Consider the following 20,176-nt stretch of genomic DNA (forward strand, 5'->3'; position numbering starts at 1 on the left):
AAATACAAATCTGACTGAGCCCCCTCCCTGTGTCTCCCCTGCTCCACTCCTTGCACAACACCTTAGACTGAAGTTTAGACTTTTTACAATGATTCTGAATAGTTTCGTGTCCTTTGAACAGGCTCTCTTGGGACTGATCGCTCTTCTCCTCCAAGCGAAAGTGAAAGTGTCTGTTACTCAGTGGTGTCCAACTCTTTGCAAGCCCATGGACTGTAGCTCACCAGGCTCCTCTGTCCATGGGATTCTCCAGGCAATACTGGAGCGGGTTGCCATTCCCTTCTCCAGGGGATCTTCCCAACCCAGGGATAGAACCTGGGTCTCCTGCATTCCAGGTGGATTCTTTATCATTTGAGGCACCAGGGAAGCCCTCTCCTCCAAGCAAAGTGTTAGTAACTGTAGGGGATAGATTTGAGTTCTTCAAAGGCACCAGGTGCTCTCCAGTCGCCTGGCTCAAGTGGTATCTTCTGCCTAGAATGTCATAATGTCTTAGAACCTTCTCCCGGCTCATTCTCACTAAATCAGGTTTCAGATGGGACATCTGCTCTTCCACAGAACCCTGTCTGCACCTCAAGCTGGGTCCCTCAGCCCTCTGTGCTTCCTCCATCAGAGTTCTGGCCACTCTGTTGTCACTGGCAGGGGCAGGACTGTCTTCCCCCCTGGACTGTGAGATCTATGAGGGCAGTGTCACTGCTAGGTCCACATAGTCACCCCTGGGTCCCTGGCACAGAACCAAGAGAGGAAGTGAATGAATGAATACCCAGGAAAAGTCTCACAGAGGCAGACAGAGACACTGAGACACTCAGATAGATGTGGATCCTCTAGAGTAATCTGAAGCTCTTGGCTCTAGTTTTATTGCCCCCTTTCTTTGTTCTCTGTTTCACAGGATGCTGTCCTCCCGGACAGGGCCAGAGCCCTATTCATACACATGGGAGGGGTAGGTGCTGTGCCCGTCGTACTCATCAGTGGTGAGGCAGCGCAGCATGAAGTGGCCCAGGTCGTGTTTGGAGATGACCCTCGAGGGCCCTCGTCCATCCAGGGTCACTGTGTAGGCCCCAGTCAATGGGTGGTCTCCTGCAAGGTAAAGACAGAGGGGCCAGGTAAAGCAGATGACCTTTCCTCTCCCCCAACTTGTGATCACTCCAGTGACATCCCAGGGTGTCTACAGAGTGCCTAGCTCAGATGGTAGAAGATGGTATAAGAGCTGGGCTTCCCTGGTTGTCTGGTGGTTCAGAATCTGCTTGTCAATGCAGGGGACTCAGGTTCAATCCCTGGTCCGGGAAGATCCCACATATCTCAGAGCTACTAAGCCTGTGGTCACAGTTATGGAGCCCAAAAGCCTAGAGCCCATGCTCCACAACAAGAGAAGCCACTGCAATGAGAAGCGCAAGCACCGAAGAGTACTTCCAGCTTGCTGCAACTAGAGAAAGCCAGGTCACAGAAAGGAAGACCCAGAGCAACCAAATAAATAAATTGGGAAAAAAAAAAAAAGAGGAAAGAAACATACACTGTCACCCATGTGGCATTCCTGCCAAAAATATTTAATCTGAGCCCGTAAGACAGGAATTTCTGTAATGACAGAAATCCAGAATGTGGAATATTTTAAAAGATATCTGGGACAACAAAACCCTACTATTTAGCATAGGGAACTACATTCAATGTCCTGGGATAAACCATAATAGAAAATAATATTAAAAAGAATGGATTCAAGAGGGAGGGGACACATGCACACCTATGGCTAATTCATGTTGATGTACGGCAGAAATCAAACCAATATTTTAAAGCAGTTATCCTTCAATTAAAAATAAATTTAAAGAATGGATATATATGTAAAAAGAAAAGACACCTTGCCTGTTATGTTTCATGTTAAAAAATAATTTAAAAAAATGATATGGAGGATTGTTCTAGATTGAAGGTGACATGCCAACTAAACACAACACATGATCCTGGATTGGATCCTGATTTTGAGGGGAGGGGAAGGTTGGGAGATATTTTTTGGCAATTGGGTATGTCTGAGTACAGAGTGGATACTAAATGATGTGATAGAGTAAATGTCAATTCCCTTAGTGCAATAACCGTACTGGGGTTTGTTTCCAAATACTTCTTCTTGGAAGATGCCTACCAAGAGGTTCTAGGAGTAGAGTGTGCCAATGTAGACACACACATTTTAAAAAATGTATGTATATACACTACATATATATTCACATAATTACACATGTACATTGTGTGCTAAGTCATTTAAGTCATGTCCAATTCTTTGCAGCCCCATGGATTGTAGCCCAGACTCCTCTGCTCATGGGATTCTCCAGGCAAGAATGCTGGAGTGGGTTGCCATACCCTCTTTCAGGGGAATCTTCCCAACCCAGGGGTCAAACTCATGTCTCTACATCTGCCTGCATTGGCAGGTGGATTCTTTATGACTGGCGCCACCTGGGAAGCCCCTACACATGTATTCACACAAACACACATACACATTAGCTGCACGCATAAATGATAAACAGATAGATGGGGAAAAGAAACAAGCCAAAATGTTAACAAGTGAACCCAGATGAAGGGTTTATGGGTAATTCTTAAACCTTGAATTTCTTTAACTTTTCTGGAGGTTTCAAAGTTTTCATACTCACACAAAAAAAGAACTAAAAAAAAACCCCCACAACTTCATGTTAAATAATTTTTAGGCTTAATCTCTCTGAATATTCACTTTAAACCTGGGAGGTCAAGAAGTAATATGAGCCCTGTTTCGAGATGAGGAAACTGAGGCTCAGAGGTCACAGGCCTGAAGTCTACACAGCGCTGGGGCTGGAGCTCTCCTTGGCTTCTCCACCATGCAGCCTCACCGCTGATTCACAGTTCAGGATTCTCATCTCAACAGGGTCCCTGAACTGAACCTCAGCATCGAAGCTTACCTGAACATCTGGAGGGTGGTATACGAGCCACCTCCTCCTCCAGGCAGAAGGCACACAGGCAGGCACAGAGGAAGGAGATAACAGTTCCTGACTCAGGCCTGGGCACTGCTGTTCCCTCATCCCAGAATGTCCTCCCTTCCCCCAGACACTCACCTGCTTCCCTCCCTCAGGGCACGCAGCCGTGTCCTTAGAAAGCCTCTGCTCTAAGCAGCACCCCATTACTCTCTTCACTGAACTATTAACGTATGTTTCTTCATTCAGCATAGCACCATCCATCTATCTTTCGTTTGGGCTTCCCTGGTGGCTCAGATGGTAAAGAATCTGCTTGCAATGCAGGAGACCTGGGTTCAGTCCTGGGGTTGAGAAGATCCCCTGAAGAAGGGAAGGGCTACGCACTCCAGTATTCTTGCCTGGAGAATTCCATGGACAGAGAAGCCTGGTGGGCTACAGTCCATGGGTTCCAAAGACAACTATTAACTTGCTCTTTCACATCTTTGTTTTGTCTCCCCCGCTAGAAATGTAAGCTTTGTGAGATCAGAGACTATGTCAGTGATACTTGCTTTATTTTTTTGGCCTCATCACGCAGCTTGTGGGATCTCTGTTCCCCAACCAGGGATCAAACTGGGCCCTGGGTAGTCAAAGCCAGTGAAAGCTTGGAGTCCTAACCACTGGACTCCCCGAGAATTCCCATTGGTACTTGTAATGGTGGCCAGGTGCACACCTCCTGTGCAAGAGACATTTGTAAGTGAACAAATCTCTCCCTCTGACTTTGGGTCTCTCAATGTGAATTCCAGACCAGGGAGGGGTAAAGAGGGTGTGGTTCCCTCCACAGCACCACCTGGAGGCAAGGCATCTTCCCTGGTATTAGTTCATTTCACAAATATTTACTGAGCACTTATTACAAACCAGTGGCTCAGTGGAAAAGAATCCGCCTGCAATGCCAGAAACGCAGGAGATGTGGGTTCAACCCCTGGGTTGGAAAGATCCCCTGGAGGAGAGCATGGCAACCCACTCCAGTATTCTTGACTAGAGAATCTCATGGACAGAGAGACTGGCGGGCTACAGTCCATGGGGTCTGAGCCAAGAGTAGGACAGGACTGAGCCAAGAGTAGGACAGGACTGAGCGACTGAGCATGCACATTGTTTTACAATGTGTGTGCCAAGCCCTTTCTAGGCCCTAGGAGCACAGCAGTAATCAAAACAAGACAAAATCCGTGCCTTCAAACAAAGCTTCATACTTCACAATTCTAGTGAGGGAGACACACACTAAATAAGATTAAAAAACAAGGGAATTCCCTGGTGGTCCACGGTGACCACTTCGCACTTCCACTGCATAGGGCAGGGGTTTGATATCTGGTAGAGGCTCAAACAGTAAAAAATCTGCCTGCAATGCAGGAGACCTGGTTTCGATCCCTGGATCAGGAAGACCCCCTGGAGAAGGGAATGGCAACCTACTCCAGCATTCCTGCCTGGAGAATTCCATGGACAGGAGAGCCTGGCAGGCTACAGTCCATGGGGTCGCAGAGTCGGACATGACTGAGCATTAACAATTTCTTTCACTTTCAGAGTAACTAAGATCCCACAAGACGTGCGGCACAGCCAAATTAATACATGGGTTTTAAAAAGAAAGAACCGACGTGAGTATAACTTCCCATCCCTTGAATGTGGGGCAGCCTCAGTATAACTTCCTTCTAATAAAGAGAGTACAGTGGAAGAAGTCCTGAGAGATTGCAATTTCAACAAACCTAGACAGCGTATTAAAAAGCAGAGACATCAGTTTGTCTACAAAGCTGTATAGTCAAAGCTATGGTTTTACCAGTAGTCATGTACAGATGTGAGAGTTGGACCTTAAAGAAGGCTGAGCGCCAAAGAATTGATTGATGCTTTTGAACTCTGGTGCTGGAGAAGACTCTTGAGAGTCTCTTGGACTGCAAGGAGATCAAACCAGTCAATCCTAAAGGAAATCAGCCCTGAATATTCACTGGAAGGACTGATGCTGAAGCTGAAGCTCCAATACTTTGGCCACCTGATGTGAAGAGCCGACTCATGGAAAAGACCCTGATGCTGGGAAAGATTGAAGGCTGGAGGAGAAGGGATGAGGATGAGATGGTTGGATAACATCACATGAGCTTGAGCAAATGAGTTTGAAGGACAGGGAAGCCTGGTGTGCTGCAGTACATGGGGTCACAACTGAGCGACTGAACAACAACAGGGAAGGCCCAGCGAATGTCCCCAGAGGACTGGAGGGGGCAGGCTGGTGCTGACCCTGCAGTTGGCTCTCTGTCCACTCACCTATATGTGGTGGCATCACGGCCACGTACTTCAGGCCCGACTGCTGGAGTACCTTGTGCATCCGGACATGGTCATCAGTCACATCCTGCAGTCTTGGGGGCACCTTGGAAGGGTCCCACAGTAGGAAGGCTGGGGGGACACAGGGCAAGATCAGACAAGACTTGAGGACAGCCTGGCCAGGCCCATACCCCGCAGGTCTCCTGCCAGAACATCTCCCTGCAGGAACTCATTACTGCCCTTCAGTTGTTCCAGGCTTCTCACCCCACCTGCTCCTGTCCGCTGTTACCTCCTGCCTAGACCATGGCAGAGCCTCCTCCCTGTTCTCCTGACCCTACCCCTGCACATCTGGGACCCTACCCCGACCCCACCTCACTCAGAGAGAGAGCAGAGGCCCCATCAGGGCCCCGGGGCCCCACTTGATCTGATAGCATCAGCCCCCTGGCCTCACCGCCCAACACTCTCCCCATCACTTGCTCTGTTGCAGCCATGCCCCTGCCTCACAGTCCCTTCCTCTCCTCACTGCCCCCTCATGCCGTCTCCCTTCCCTGGGAGACAACAGGTATGATGGGACAGAGGTGAGGAGTGTGGGCGATGGAGACAGACAGCCTGGCTCCACACCCCAGCTCTGCCAGCTGCAGGCTGTGTGATCTCGGGTAAGGCGATGGGCCTCTCTGGGCCTCCACTCCCTTGACTATAGACGGGAGGCGGTAAGAACAGCTGCAATTCACTGAGCACCTACGATGTGCTGCCATGAATGGAAGCACTATCAAAGGAATTCTGAGAGGATTAAGTGGCATTCGTCTGTAAGGTGCTCATATGGTGCCAAGCACAGAGTAAGTGCTCAACAAACATTGCTAGCATTAACTGCTCCTGTTACACACCCTGCAGCCTTCTTTTCAGATTATTCAGGAAGGGCATCTCTTTGTAAATTGGGAGCTCTTTGAGAGTAAAGACCTGGCCCATGTATCTAAGGCTCTGTCACTTCCTCTTCCATGCTCTCCCTGACCCCTTCTTAGGCTGGGTCAGACACCTCCTCTGAACCCCCAGCGTCCTCTAGGCTTCCCCCATCCCAGCTCTGATCCCTTTCCCCATGCTCCCCCCAGGTCCTGGCCTTGACCCCTCTGCCTGTGCCCCGACCCCCATCCTGGCCCTGACTACTCTGGCCTGTCGCGGTTTGATGATCACGCTGTTACCACTTCCCTTCTATTCATGAGACCCATGAGTGCAGGGCCCAGGTACCATTCAGCAAGGTTCAGATGCAGAACTGGTGCTCAATAAATGCACAGCAACTTGCAGTAGCTCCAATGCCACCTTGTAGAAACCCCGGGGCTGCCTGTGCAGTACCCAGCTCCCACTCCTCAGCCCCAACCCCTACGATCCTGCCACCCACCCGAGGTGCAGGCCACGACCTTGTCCACGCCATGGGCCTTCATGGCCGCCACGATGTTCTGGGCACCCTCGGACATCATTGTGGTAGGACCTTAGAGGAGACAGAGAGTGGCTGTCACTGGTGGGCGGCGGCGGTGGCAGGGGTGGCAAGGGAGGGGCTGGGGGCGGGGGCGGCGCTGGGGGCCGAGGTGCAGGGGTGGGCCGCGGGCAGAGCGGGGGCTCAGTACTGAGGTCATTGCGGGTGCCCAGCAGCACGACGACAGCATCTTGCCCAGCCACAGTCTTGTCCACGTCTGCCGGCTCCCGGACGTCACCCACCACCACGTGGGCCGGCTGGGGCCCGTCTGAGGGCAGCCTGGAGGGGTCCCGCACCAGCACCGTCACCTCATAGCCTGCAAAGAAGGGCAGAGAGGCAGGTCAGTCGGCTTGCAGGCTGGCACTCCTAGGCTCCAGGGGCTGGTCCTGGAGGGTGCCATGAACCCCCAAATCCATCCCCCAGGTCCCCTGTTCTGAGACCACGATCTTCAAACATTTTTGCTGGCATACTCACAGTTGATATACATACAGTTGATTGTTAAAATAGGGTGATACCTCCTGCCAGTTCATAAATAATCTGCTCTAATGCCTTTCTCTGCCTCTCATCTCCTTGACTTCTCCACTCCCTTCTCCCCCCACAACTAAAGGGTTAATACTCATCATCACACTGGTCTGTGTCCCCCGTCCATGGTCCTGGAGGAAGCTGAGGCACCTCCAAGTATGTTCATCATTGGGTTTGGTCCTCCAGGCCTCACTTCTGAAGGGCTGGGTCCTGTCTTGCATGCACATGTGCGTGCTAAGTCGTTAAGTCGTGTCCAACTCTTTGTGACCCCATGGACTGTAGCCCACCAGGCTCCTCTGTCCATGGGATTCTTCAGGCAATAATACTGGAGTGGGTTGCCATGCCCTCCTCCAGGGGATCTTCCCGACCTAGGGATCGAACCCGCATCTCTTACATCTCCTGCATTGGCAGGTAAGTTTTTTACAACTAGTGCCAACTGGGAAGCCCTGGGTCCTGTCTTAGTAGTCATTTATTTTGAATATTGTTTTGGCATGTCACCTCCCAAAGGAATTTTGGATAACTCCGTGTTCCTTGGCCCCACCATCACACACACAAATACTCCTTTTTAAAGTTTATAACCAACAGGGACTTGCCTAGTGGTCCAGTGGCTAAGACTCTGTGCTCCCACTGCAGGCACCTGGATTTAGTTCCTGGTCAAGGAACTAGATCCCAGGTGAGGCAGCTAAGAGTTCACATGCCCCAACTAAGACCTGGTACAATCAAATAAATAAATAAGTTTTTTTTTTTTTTAATCAAGTTTACCAGCAACATATTTCTTTCTTTGTTTTAGACAATGGCAAAATATATTAATGTTTATGCATATTGAAAAAAAAAAACAGTAGTTGTAGTCTCTGTCATGGGCTGAATGCTTGTGTCATATGCTGAAACCCTAACTCCCAATGGAATGGTATTTGGAGATGCAGCCTTTGGGAGGTAATTAGGTTTAGATGAGGTCATGAAGGTAGATAGAGAGTAGGGTCCCCATAATGAGATTAGTGTCCTAAGAAGAGGAAGGGGCTTCCGTGGTGGCTCAGTGGTAAAGAATCTGCCTGCAAGGCAGGAGCGACAGGTTCCATCCCTGGGTCAGGAAGATCTTCAGGAGGAGGGCATGGCAACCCCCTCCAGTATTCTCGCCTGGAGAATCCCATGGACAGAGGAGCCTGGCAAGCTGCAGTCCATGGGGTCGCACAGAGTCAGAGATGACTGAAGCAACTTAGCATGCTTGCACGCAAGAAGAGGAAGACCAAGGTACTCTGTCTCTACAGTGTGAGGACACAGCATGAAGGCAGCCATCTGCAAGCCAGGAAGCAGGCCCTCACTAGAAACCAAACCAGTTGGTACCTTGATCTTGACCTTCCCAGTCTCTGGAACTCTGAGAAATGAGTGTTGATTAAGCCACTTGGTCTGTGGTATTTTTGTTATAGCAGCCTGAGCTGATTAACACAGCCTCTAAACAGCATTCTCGTGAAAAATGAACCAGAGCTCCTTGAAGAAATGGCTGCTTGCTGGGCCCGGGCAGGGAGAAGACAAGACGAGCCTGGAACATCTGTACCACCAGCTATGTGAAGTTTAAAGAATGGTGAAGTGAAGTCAAGAGGACACAGAAGCCACTTGAAGGGGTTCTCAGGACCAATCAGGGGCAATTTGATTTGTCCCAGAGAATACAGATGGCAAAGAATGGAAGCACATCAAATATATAAAAATATGTGAATTCATAACGATAACTAAGAAAGTTCATTGGTCATCACTGGTAGCTATCAGAGGATTAATCTATTGTTCTGAAAATGATAAAGGAAAAGCAAAACCACAAAATTGTCCCAGTTTCCTTGATACTTGTCATCATATATTTAAAAAACAAATAATTAAAAATCTGTATACTCTGGGGCAACGATGATAATAGTGATACTTAGTGGCTTCCCTTGGTGGCTCAGTGGTAAAGAATCCGCCTGCCAATGCAGAAGACATGGGTTTGATCCCTGATCTGGGAAGATCCCACATGCTCTGAAGCAAGCAAGTCCATGTGCCACAACTATTGAGCCTGTGCTCTAGAGTCAGGTAGCCACAACTGCTGAGCCCCAGCGCCGCAATGACTGAAGCCTGCGTGCTCTGGAGCCCATGCTCTGCAACAAGAGAAACCGCCTCCATGAGAAGCCCACTCACAGCAACTAGAGAGTAGCACCCTCTTGCCACAATGAGAGGGGAAAAAGAAGTCGTTGGAGCAACGAAGATCCAGTACAGTCAGAAATAAATAAAATTTAAAAATAAAGATACATAATATTTATAGAGCACTCACTATATGCCAGGTGCCAAGTACTTTATATTTATCAGCTTATCTAATTGTCAAAGCAACCCGGATTTTGAATTCTATCTGTCCCTACCGCTAGCTAGCTGCATGACACTGGGCAGGCCACTTAACCTGTCTGGCCTTAGAGCCTTCATTTGTAAAATGACACCAATAATAGTCTCTGCCTTATAGGGTTGATGTAGGTTTAAATAGTATTCCTAAAAGTTTAAAGTGGTTGGTTGATTTTTGACAAGGGTGCCAAGACAATTAATTCAATGGGAAATGAAGAGTCTTTTCAACAAATGGTGCAGGGACAACTGGATATCCATGTGTAAAAGAATAAAGTTGGATCCCTACCTCACATCATATATGAAAATTAGCTCAAAATTATCAAAGATCTAAAGGTAGGAGCTAAAACTGCAGTCCATGGGGTCGCGAAGAGTCGGACAGGACTGAGTGACTGAACTGAACTGAAAACTATAAAAATCCTAGAAGGAAAGTGAAATTGCTCAGTCATGTTGGACTCTTTGCGACCCCATGGACTGTAGCCCATCAGGCTCCTCCATCCATGGAATTTTCTAGGCAAGAGTACTGGAGTGGGTTGCCATTTCCTTTTCCTTTTCCTAGAAGGAAACATAAGCATAAATCTCTGTGCCATTTGATTAGGCAGTGGTTTCCCAGCAGTGACACCAAAACAAGTGACAAAAGGGAAAACAGATTCACTGGACATCATCAAAATGAAAAATAAAAACTGGTGAAAAAATGAAAAATGAAATGGAAAAAAAAAAAAGCTTCCAAGGACACTATCAAGAAAGTGAAAAGACAACCCACAGAATGGGAGAAAACTTTTGCAAATCATATATCTGATGAGAGACTTGTATTTAGAATACATAAAGAACTCTTACAACTTGATAGTAAAAGATGAATATTAAAAACTGAGCAAAAGATCTGAATAGACATTTCTCCAAAGAAGATAGACAAATGGCCAATAAACGTATGAAAAGATACTCAATGTCATACAAATCAAAACCATAGTGAGATACTATCTCATACCCACCAGGAGGACTATAATCAAAAAGACACAATGACTGTCCGCGGGCCTGTAGGGAAATTGGAACCTTCATACACTGCTGATGATGTTGAATGATGCAGTTGCTTTGGAAGACAATCTGGCAGTTCCTCAGGTTAAACGTATTGTTACCCCTGTGATCAGTTGTGTCCAACTCTTTGTGACCCCATGGACTGTAGCCCACCAGGCTCCTCTGTCCATGGGATTTTCCAAGTAAGACTAGTGAAGTGGGTTGCCATCCCTTTCCCAAGGGATCTTCCCAACCCAGGGACGGAACCCACACCCCCTGCGTGTCTCATGAGCTGGCAGACGGATTCTTTACTACCACACCACCTGGGAAGCAATTGTTACCCCAACGACCCAGCAATTTGACTCCTAGGTATACGCCAAGAGAAATGAAAACATGTGTTCACACAAAACCTGTACATGAATGTTTATAGAGCCATCACTCAGCATAGCCCCAAAGTGGAAACAACCCAAGTTCCCATCAATGGAATGGATAAATAAAAGTGGTATAGGGAGGAACTTCTCTGGTGGTCCAGCGGCTAAGACTCTGTGATCCCAGTGCAAGGGGCCTGGGTTTGATTCTAGTCAGGGAATTAGATCCCACATGCCTCAGCTAAGACCCAGCACAGCCAAAGAAATTAAAAAAAAAAAATTTTTTTTTAAAGTGGTATAGGGACTTCTTGGCAGTCCAGTGGTTAAGACTTCACACTTCCAGTGCAGAGGGTGCAGGTTTGATCCCTGGTCAGGGAACTAGGATCCCATATGCCACACGACACAGCCAAAAAGTAAAAAAGAAAGAAAGAAAAGTGGTGTAGGCAAATAATGTAATGGTGGTGTTCTGTGCTTAGTCGCTCAGTTATGTCCGACTCTCTGCAACCCCATGGCCCACCAGGATCTTTTGTCCATGGGGATTCTCCAGGCAAGAAAACTGGAGTGGGTTTCCATGCATACCCTCCTCCAGAGGATCTTCCCAGGAATCGAGCCCAGATCTCCCGCATTGCAGGCAAATTCTTTACCGTCTGAGCCACCAGGGAAGCCCATGAATACTGGTGTGGGTGGCCTATCCCTTCTCCAGGAGATCTTCCCAACCCAGGAATCGAACCGGGGTCTCCTGCATTGCAGGCAGATTCTTTACCATCTAAGCTACCAGAGAAGCCCAACGCAATGGTATTCAACAATAAAAAGAAATGACACATATGCTACAATATAGATGAACTTTGGAAAAATTCTTTTTGCTAAGTGAAAGAAGCCAGTCATAAAGAGTCACATGATGTATGTTTCCATTTATAAGAAAGGTCTGGAACAGGCAAATCCATATAAACAAAAAGTAGATGAATGATTGCCTAGGGCTGGGGAAGTGGTTGAGCAGGAAAATGGGGAGTGACTTCTAGGGGTTTCTTTTTGTAGTGATGAAATGTTCTAAATTGATTGTGATGATATTTGCATGAGTCTGTGAATATGCTAAAACCCATTGAATTACATTCTTTAAATGGGTGAATGGTATTGTATGTGAATGATAAAGTAGCTATTGAAAAGATGCAAAATGAAAATAAATGAAAAGCTTAGAGGAGTGTCTGGCACAGAAAAGAGGGCTCTATGAGTGTTGGCTGTGACCAGGCCTTTCCATCATCTCACAATTGTATTTCCTGGCCTGGTCTAGTCCTGCCTGGGCTCCTGGCATGTCTCAACCCCTCCAACCCACACTGCACATGGTAGCCAGATAGAGCTTTCCACAGTTATATCAAAGTGCCCTACAACTGCCCTGGGGGTCCAGTAGCTAAGACTCCATACTCCCAGGGCAAGGGGCCCAGGTTTGATCCCTGTTCAGGGAATTAGATCCCACACGCTGTATCACAAGATCCTGCCTGTTGCAATTAAGTCCCGGTGCAGCCAACATAAATAAATTAATTAATTAAAAAAAAAAAACCAAAAACAAAGTGCCCTTGGCTCAGATCTCTCCTTATCCACCCCCCACCCCAGTGCCTTAAGATAGTCATGTTCTTTATGATAGCCTTCAAGCCTCCCCTCTACAGGCCCCCTCCATGTGACCTCTCCTCTCCAGACTGTACGGGAGCCAAAGCCCTCTTCACTCACTGCATGTCTTTCAGTTCCTCAAACGCACCATGCTGTCTCCTGCCTCCCGGCCTTCGCACATGCTCCTCTGCCTGAAGCACCCTTACCCTCTTTCTCCAGCCAGCTGTGCTTCCTCTGTCATGGCCCTATTTATGCTGACCAACCAACCGCCCTGTGGGTGCAGGGGCTGTGACATACTCAACACCATCTCCTGGATTTTATTATTATTTTTTAATGGCCCTGCCAGGTAACATGTGGGATGTTAGTTCCCCAACCAGGAATTGAACTTGTGCCCTTGGCAGTGGAAGCGCGGAGCCTTAACCAGTGGATCATCAGGGAAGTCCCTCCCCTGACTATTAAATCAACACAAAAGCACAGGCTATACTGCCCCAGGGACCTGAGTTCGGACTCCAGCTCCACCTCTCCTTTTTTTTTTTTGACTGCACCGCATGGCCTACAGGATTTTAGTTCCCTGACCAGGGGGAACCTCAAGCCACTTGCAGTAGAAGCTTAGACTTTTAACCACTGGACTCCCAGGGCATTCCTCTCTCCACCTCCTACCGGCGGAGGAACCTCAGAAAACACCTTTCCTGATTGGTCCCCAGTCTCTTCTCTAAAGTGAAGATCAGGGCTCTCCTGGTGGCTCAGTGGTAAAGAATCCGACTGCTAATGCAGGAGACACGGGTTCGATCCCTGGTCTGGGAAGACCCCCACATGCCTCAGAGCAGCTAAGGCCTCAAGCCACAACTGTTGAGCTTGCACTCTAGAGCCCGGGAACCCCAATAACTGAGCCCAAGTGTCGTAGCTACTGAAGCCGGAGCGCCCTAGAGCCTGTGCTCCACAACAAGATAAGCCACCGCAATGAGAAGCGCATGCCCTGAAACTAGAGAGTAGCCCCTGCTGGCCGCAATTAGAGAAAGCAGCCATGAAGACCCAGTGCAGTCAAAAATAAATAAATAATTTTTTAAAAAACTAAATAAAAAACTAATATTAAAAAACTAAAAAAAAAAAAAAACTAAACTAAAAAAACTAAAATGAAGATGATAGTCTCTAGCATGCCCATTCCTTTCATATGGAATGCTGGTCTCAGACACATTGGGGAGCAACGGGGGCTTTCAGGGTGTCAATGGAGTCACTGGTTAACTACCACCGTATTAGTAAAACGGATCCTAGTAAATTGTGGGCATTTTGGAGGAGAAACGTTCTCACCAACATGAGAGCTCTGACGCAGGCTCAGCACGAGAGTGCCCATCAGTGGGACATTATTGGTAATTGTGCTAGTGCCAAGTCGCTTCAGTCGTATCCGACTCTCTGTGACCCTATGGATGGTACTCTGCCAGGCTCCCCTGTCCATGGATTCTCTAGGCAAGAATACTGAAGTGGGTTGCCATGCCCTCCCTCCAGTGGATCTTCCCAACTCAGGGATTGACCGGGTGTCTCTTATGTTTCCTGCGTTGCAAGTGGGTTCTTTATCACTAGAGCCACCTGGGAAGCCTTACTGGTGATTAGAGACATTTACTGAGAGCCTCCTAGAGAATTCCCTGGCGGTCCAGTGGTTCAGACTGCATGTTCTCACTGCCGAAGGCACAGATTCAACCCCTGGTTGGGGAACTAAGATCCCACAAGCTGCAGGGCCCAGCCAAAAAAAAAAAAAAAGCTTTGTATGTGCCAAGGGCTGTGCTAAGCTCCTTCCACTGACGAGTGACTTAAAAAAAAATTTTTTTTAACACAACTCACATTTAAATTTAAATAGCCACAAGTGGCTAATGGCTACTATGTCAAACTGTAGTTTTAGAATTCACAGATTTTGCCCTTTACAAAGAACACAAGCATTTGTAAGGTTATTTCCAAACTTAAAAAAAATTTTTTTCTTTCTTCCTTTTTTGATTAAAACAAATCTCTTTATTTTTTTCCATTAAATTTTATTTTGAAATAAATCCAGACCTAGAGGAAAGTTGCAAGATCTAGATTCTCATATTTGCTTTATCTTTCTCTCTGCATGTATACACAACACATACATGTAACATGTATAATTATATGTATATGTATAAAGTTTTTTCCTAACTATGTGAGAGTAAGTTGCAGAAATCATGCCCCTTTTAAGCTTTTTTGATCTCAGCCCTCCATTCAAAGTAGATTTCACTAACCCCGAAAAACACAAACTTATACATGTATAACTGAGACAATAGTTTCATAAAACCAGTATTTAACATGTGATCCATTCCGACACTGTTATTACCCATTAAATATATTTCAGAACCCTCTATGATCCGCAGTTTGAAAACAGCCCTCAGATTCCAAAAACCTCACAAAGTAGGTTGTATCATATGCCCATTTGGAGGCTGGGGAAAGTAAGGCGAGTTTAGGTAACTGGGCCAGGATCACACAGCTATAATCTATATTCACTCAGCCAAGGAGTGTCTACTGAGCACCAGCTGTATGCTGGACGGGCTTCCCAGGTGGCTCAGGGATAAAGAATCTGCCTGTTAATGCAGGAGATGCGGGTTCAATCCCTGGGTAGCGAAGATCCCTGGAGAAGGAAATAGCAACCCACTCCAGTATTCTCATCTAGGAAATCCTATGGTCAGAGGACCCTGGCGGACTACAGTCCATGGGGTCGCAAAACGTCAGACACTGCTGAGCGACTAAGCACCGCACACCACATGGGCACCAGAGTCTGTGCCTTCAGGACTCAGTCCTACAGAACCACTGAGGTCAGTAAAAGCCTAGTTCATTCAAGCGCTTCCTTTTTCTGATGGGGACAGGGAGGCTCAGGCTCACTGTGGCTCTGAAGAGACCTCTCAGAGCCACTGTAAGAAGGCAAGGGCTCCCCTAGGCCTCAGGTACAGCCCATACTTCCTGGTTGCAGTCCCAGCTGTAACCAGCAGGGAGGCTAAGTGAAATTTTACAGAATCCAAGATTAAGAGAAAGGTAGTAGTAATCTGGGAATCCAAAACTCACAGTGACTCAGCATCTCTCAAATTCTCCCTCTTACTTCCTCCCCGAGAAATGTTTATCAGCAAATTTGTTTCTCCTGTTCCCACAAGTCAACATCCTCACTAGGTCTTCCCTGAGGAGGTGGAGAGAAGTGGGGCTAATGGGGAACTTTTGAGTCACAATCCCTCTCAGGCAAAGTTGGGATAAGAGGCAGCTGAGAGTGGGATCCTGGCGGCCTCCACCCTTTGGGGGCACCCAGATAGTCAATATCTTCAGAGTCACTCAGGCCAGCAAGGGTGGGGCTGTATATCTGGACAGGCCAGACTCTGCTGGGGGTTGGTGAAGTTGGGATGGTGGGGGCTGGGTCCTGCTGCATGATACTTATCCCCTTTCCTGTGGGGCAACTCTGAATTTTCAGCCCTCATTGACTTTCCTGGGGCTCGTTTCCCCAAGTCTTCACCCTTGTCTCCATGATCTTCTTTCCATTAGGTACTCATAGCAACCCACTCCTCAGTTTTTCAATTTTGAAATCCTTGGTGCTCAAACCAAGTGCTGGAGGGCTCTCAGCGGTTAAGAGCAAGTGTCAGGTAACAAATTCCAGCACTGTCCCTTTCCAGTATGTGACACTGGGCAAGTCACTCAGGGAGACTCGGTTTTCTCTCATTTGTCAGGTGGGGTGATACTAGTTCCCACCTCACATGAGTGTTATGAGTATTCAACACGTATGGCGAGAAGGCAGTGCAGGGAAGATGCCTCGTGCCTGGCTTAGCGACGCCCTTGCTAGGTGTGCAACCACCCACCACCATCACCACCACCACTACCACCAGCACACCAACTGCCTTTCATAAGAGCAATGGATGTAAATCTGTCACTGTAAAACAGTCCCCCAGCCTCCCAGGGCCATTTCGTTTCCCTTGGGACTCAAGATAAAACTGGACGTCATAGCGTCCCCCATTTCTGCCCCCGTGGCCACCAGCTTTGCCCTCTAGGTCCTCGCACACCAAGGCACGATGGCTCCAACCTCCCTAGGCCCAATCCCACGATGCCTAAAGTTCCAGGTGTGCACCCCGCGACATTCCCTGCCCGTCCCAGCTCATGCCTGCTTGCACCGCCTGCGCCAGCGTGGTGAGCCCGGTGTTGCCGGTGGCGCCGAAAAGGGCAATCTTCTTGACGACCATGCTGCGGGATCGTGGGGGCGCGAGGCCGCGGAGTCGCAGGACACGCGGGAACCGACTGGCTGCCTGTTCCCCTCGCGTCCTTTCCTAGAGGGAGGGACGGGGCGGGGCCGCCTAGAGGACCAACCCTCAGCCCGCCTCCTGCCCCACAGTGCGGTCGAGGGGAGGGGCCAAAGGCCACGCCTTCAACTGAGGACAGAGAGGGCGGAGCTGGAGACAGCTCTCCTGAGGCCCAGCACCGCCCCCTCCGCCCGCCACTTAGCCCGGAAGGCGTATCTGGCGGTCCGCGAAGGTGGACGCAGAGCACCGCCTCCGCTCTCTAGCCTCCCGGGGTGGGGCGGGGCGAGCGCGGGCCTCGCCCACAGTTCTCTGCTCGTTCACGCCTCCTTTCTCACGGCCGTGAGTCTGATCTGGGGCTCACAGAACGCCCCACGGCCTTCCCGAGGCGACAGGGGAAGAAAGTGAGGCAGGACAATGTGGGTGCGTGAGGGTGACACTAGCTGCGTGTCTATGTGCCCGTGTTGACCCCGTGTGTCTCTGCGAATAACCCCAAGGGAGAGCATGATCGTGGAAGACACTGGTGCCCTCTGTGTAAAACACCGTATTACGGTGTGAGACTATGTGTGACACCACGTGTGGAAGGCACTGATGCTCTTCCTCTTTGACCTTGTGGTGACGCCGGTGGATAGTGTGACCGTTTGTGATACTACATGCATCCATGACGCTGGGGGATACGGTGTGAGTGTGGGACATGTGTGAGTTGTGATATACGGGAGTGTGTGACTCTTCGTGTGTGACTCTGTGACATCATTTGAGTGTGGCTGTGGGTGTTACTGTTGTGAGGTTATTTGTGACCTGTGACTGTGTAACGTGTGTGTGACGGTGCAGGACGTGTGACTCCGATGTGAGTGTGTAACAAGTTTGAGTGTGTAAAAGTGTGTGAGCTGTGTGATGGTGAAGCCGTGTGTGATATGTGAGTCGATGACACTCTGTGATCCCACGGAAGTGTGCAACGGTGTGTGGCACATGTGTGCTCGTATATGACTCCACGTGAATGGTGGTGACACAATTTGAGTGTTTTACGGTGTGTGACGCTGTCGGGCACCGTTTCAGCGCGGGACCTCGTGCAAGCTTGTGACTGCGGGACACACTTTGAATATCTGACCCTGCGTGACCCCGTATGAGGGGGCGACAGTGTGAGCGTGTGTATGTGGATAGTCCTTGTGACGCTGTATGCGACCCCGCGTGTGTGTGTGTGGCAGTGCGGGAGTGTGTGACCCCGTGGGAGTGTGCACTGTGTGTGACGCTGCCTCCGGCCCCTGCAGCTGTGTATCGCACGCTTTGGCCGGGTGTGTGGCCGCGCGTGGGCAGGCGCTGCAGGCGGCCGGGGTTGGCGGGGGACCCGCGGGCGGGAGAGGGTCCCGGGGGCGCGCCGAGCGCGGCGGCCGCGCGAGCGGGAGGAGGCGCGCCGGCGGCAGCGGCGCATGCGGATCTGGCCGAGCGGCGGGGCCGGTGGGGCCGAGCCGAGCCGGCTGGGCCGGGCCGGGCCGAGGACACCGACAGGGAGGGCGGTCGGCCACGGCGAGCAGCGGGGACAGCGGCACCGGCGGCCGCGGGCCCAGGTGAGCGGCGTGGGGGCGGATAGCCCCTCCCTCCAGCATCTTCCCACCTGCCTGAGCATCCCTCCCCCGCGTCCCGTGGGCATGGCCTGAGCCCCGAGGGTCTCCCCGGCTGTGGGAGGCAGAGGGTCGAGGGCAGAATGAGTCCCCAGTCCCTCACCCCAGTCCAACCTCGGCGCCATACGTGAGTCTTCCACCCAAGCCTTGTCCTTCCCAGGCCCCCTTCCTTGGGAACGGTGACTAGACTGTAGGGAGAGAGAGGCGCGGCCTTGGAAGGGTTAAAGCATCGGCTCTCAGCTCGTATCCCCAGCCTCGCCCGACCAACCTTTCCTGGGGCCCTCAGGACACCCCTTTTCACCTCCCCCACCGCCTTCTCCCTTCCCCGTTGAATCACGTAATAGACAGGGCTGTTCCACCTCCAGCCTGACCGAGAGCTCACCAAGTGCTAAGTGCCTTTCCATCTCCAAGTATCCTCCATTGAGGAAACAGTTGTGTTCATCGTTTAACAGGGAGGGACACTGAGGCACGGAGAAGCCAAGTTAAAGATAATCGGGTTTAAAGATAGAGCAAGAATAAAGCAGGACTTGAACTCATTTTTGTCTGACTTCAGCACAGGCACTTTGATTTTCTAAGATATGTGACTGGAGGGTGAATAGTAATAGCAAGGCCCATGTATTGAGGGCTTACGGTGTACTAGATACCATGTTCCCCACATCATTAATTCTCTCATCTTCAAACACCCCTGGGAAATGGGTACTATTATTATTGTTACCATTTTACAGATGAACAAACTGAGCCCTAGAAAAGGTGACTTGGCCAAGGTCACACAGGTGCCCACTTAAAGCTTTCCATGGAAGAAGGGAAAGATAATCATGGATTTTTGAGTGTCTATGGAAAGGGACAGTCTCTACTACATTGACCAAGACCGAGACCCTGCCTTCCTAAAATCTGATTTGTGGGCTACTGTCTGAATACTTTGAGAATGGGGACATTGAGCTCCTCGCAGCTCCCTCTTTTCTTAGTCTTAGAACCAGGCTTGGGGTTCTAGAGAATGGAGGAGATGTATCTAACATCTCCCACACCCTTAAATTTCATATTTACAATCTGGCAGTGTTCTAGAACATCACTCTAGAGTCAGACAATATGTCAGTCAGCTAGTGCCACAAAAATGCTACATAAGAAACCACCTCCAGACTCAGTGTCTTAAAACACTAGGCATTTATTTAGCCTTGAGTTAATCTGAGGTCAGTCACTTGGGCTCATCTGCGCTTATTTCCCAGTTAGGATGGGTAGGGGGATGTTGACTGTTGGTTGCTGAGGCTGGCCTTGGCTGTGATGAGGGCCTTGGACTTGGACTAGCCCAGCAATGTTTTTCTCATGGCCACAGTCAAACACAAGCAAAAACATGCAAGATCTCCTGAGTCCTGGGCTCAGAACTCACTAGAGCTTCTACCTAATTCTGTTGGTCACAGCAAGTCGTGTGGCCAAGCCGAGTCAGGGGGTAGGGCTTCCCCCCACTCAACCCCACTCTTTCATTCCTCCCGTCCCCAGAGTGGGAGAGCACTGAGGAGCTATGTGGCAGAGGACGTGGCTATACAGATGAAGAATTGAGACCGTTAATGCAGTTATTCAATCACAGTGACTAAGTTTCAATCCTGGTTACTCACTAGCTGTGTGACTTTGGGCAAGTGAATTAACCCCTCTGTGCCTCAGCTTCCTCCTCTGTAAAACAGACCTAATAATACCTTTCTTTAGAGTGTTAAATTTGTGGGAATTAAATAAGATATAATGCATATAAAGTACTGAGCACAGTGTAAGTGCTCAATAAATA

At 49.3% G+C, this 20,176-nt stretch overlaps 2 protein-coding genes across 3 annotated transcripts in view; one reads left to right on the forward strand and one right to left on the reverse strand.

Moving 5' to 3' along the window:
- Window positions 1-814: 814 nt before the first annotated feature.
- BLVRB (biliverdin reductase B) lies at window positions 815-16,833 on the reverse strand. The gene is made up of 5 exons (XM_043899192.1): window positions 16,651-16,833; window positions 6,812-6,976; window positions 6,586-6,675; window positions 5,196-5,324; window positions 815-1,071 (listed from the first exon to the last, which is right to left on the reverse strand). The coding sequence occupies exons 1-5, from the start codon at window positions 16,727-16,729 to the stop codon at window positions 914-916; spliced, it is 621 nt and encodes a 206-aa protein (XP_043755127.1). The 5' UTR covers window positions 16,730-16,833; the 3' UTR covers window positions 815-913.
- Window positions 16,834-18,045: 1,212 nt separating this feature from the next.
- SPTBN4 (spectrin beta, non-erythrocytic 4) overlaps window positions 18,046-20,176 on the forward strand; it is a 78,625-nt gene continuing 76,494 nt past the window's right edge. Inside the window, exon 1 of one of the 2 annotated variants that reach the window (XM_043899189.1) lies at window positions 18,046-18,348. In XM_043899189.1, the coding sequence (XP_043755124.1) occupies window positions 18,211-18,348 (138 nt within the window). In that variant the 5' untranslated portion in view covers window positions 18,046-18,210. The remainder of the gene's footprint in view (window positions 18,349-20,176) is intronic. The other variant, XR_006340562.1, reaches the window with a different exon arrangement.

The sequence above is a fragment of the Cervus elaphus genome, chromosome 4 (genome assembly GCF_910594005.1).
Source record: "Cervus elaphus chromosome 4, mCerEla1.1, whole genome shotgun sequence".
Lineage (NCBI taxonomy): Eukaryota > Metazoa > Chordata > Mammalia > Artiodactyla > Cervidae > Cervus > Cervus elaphus.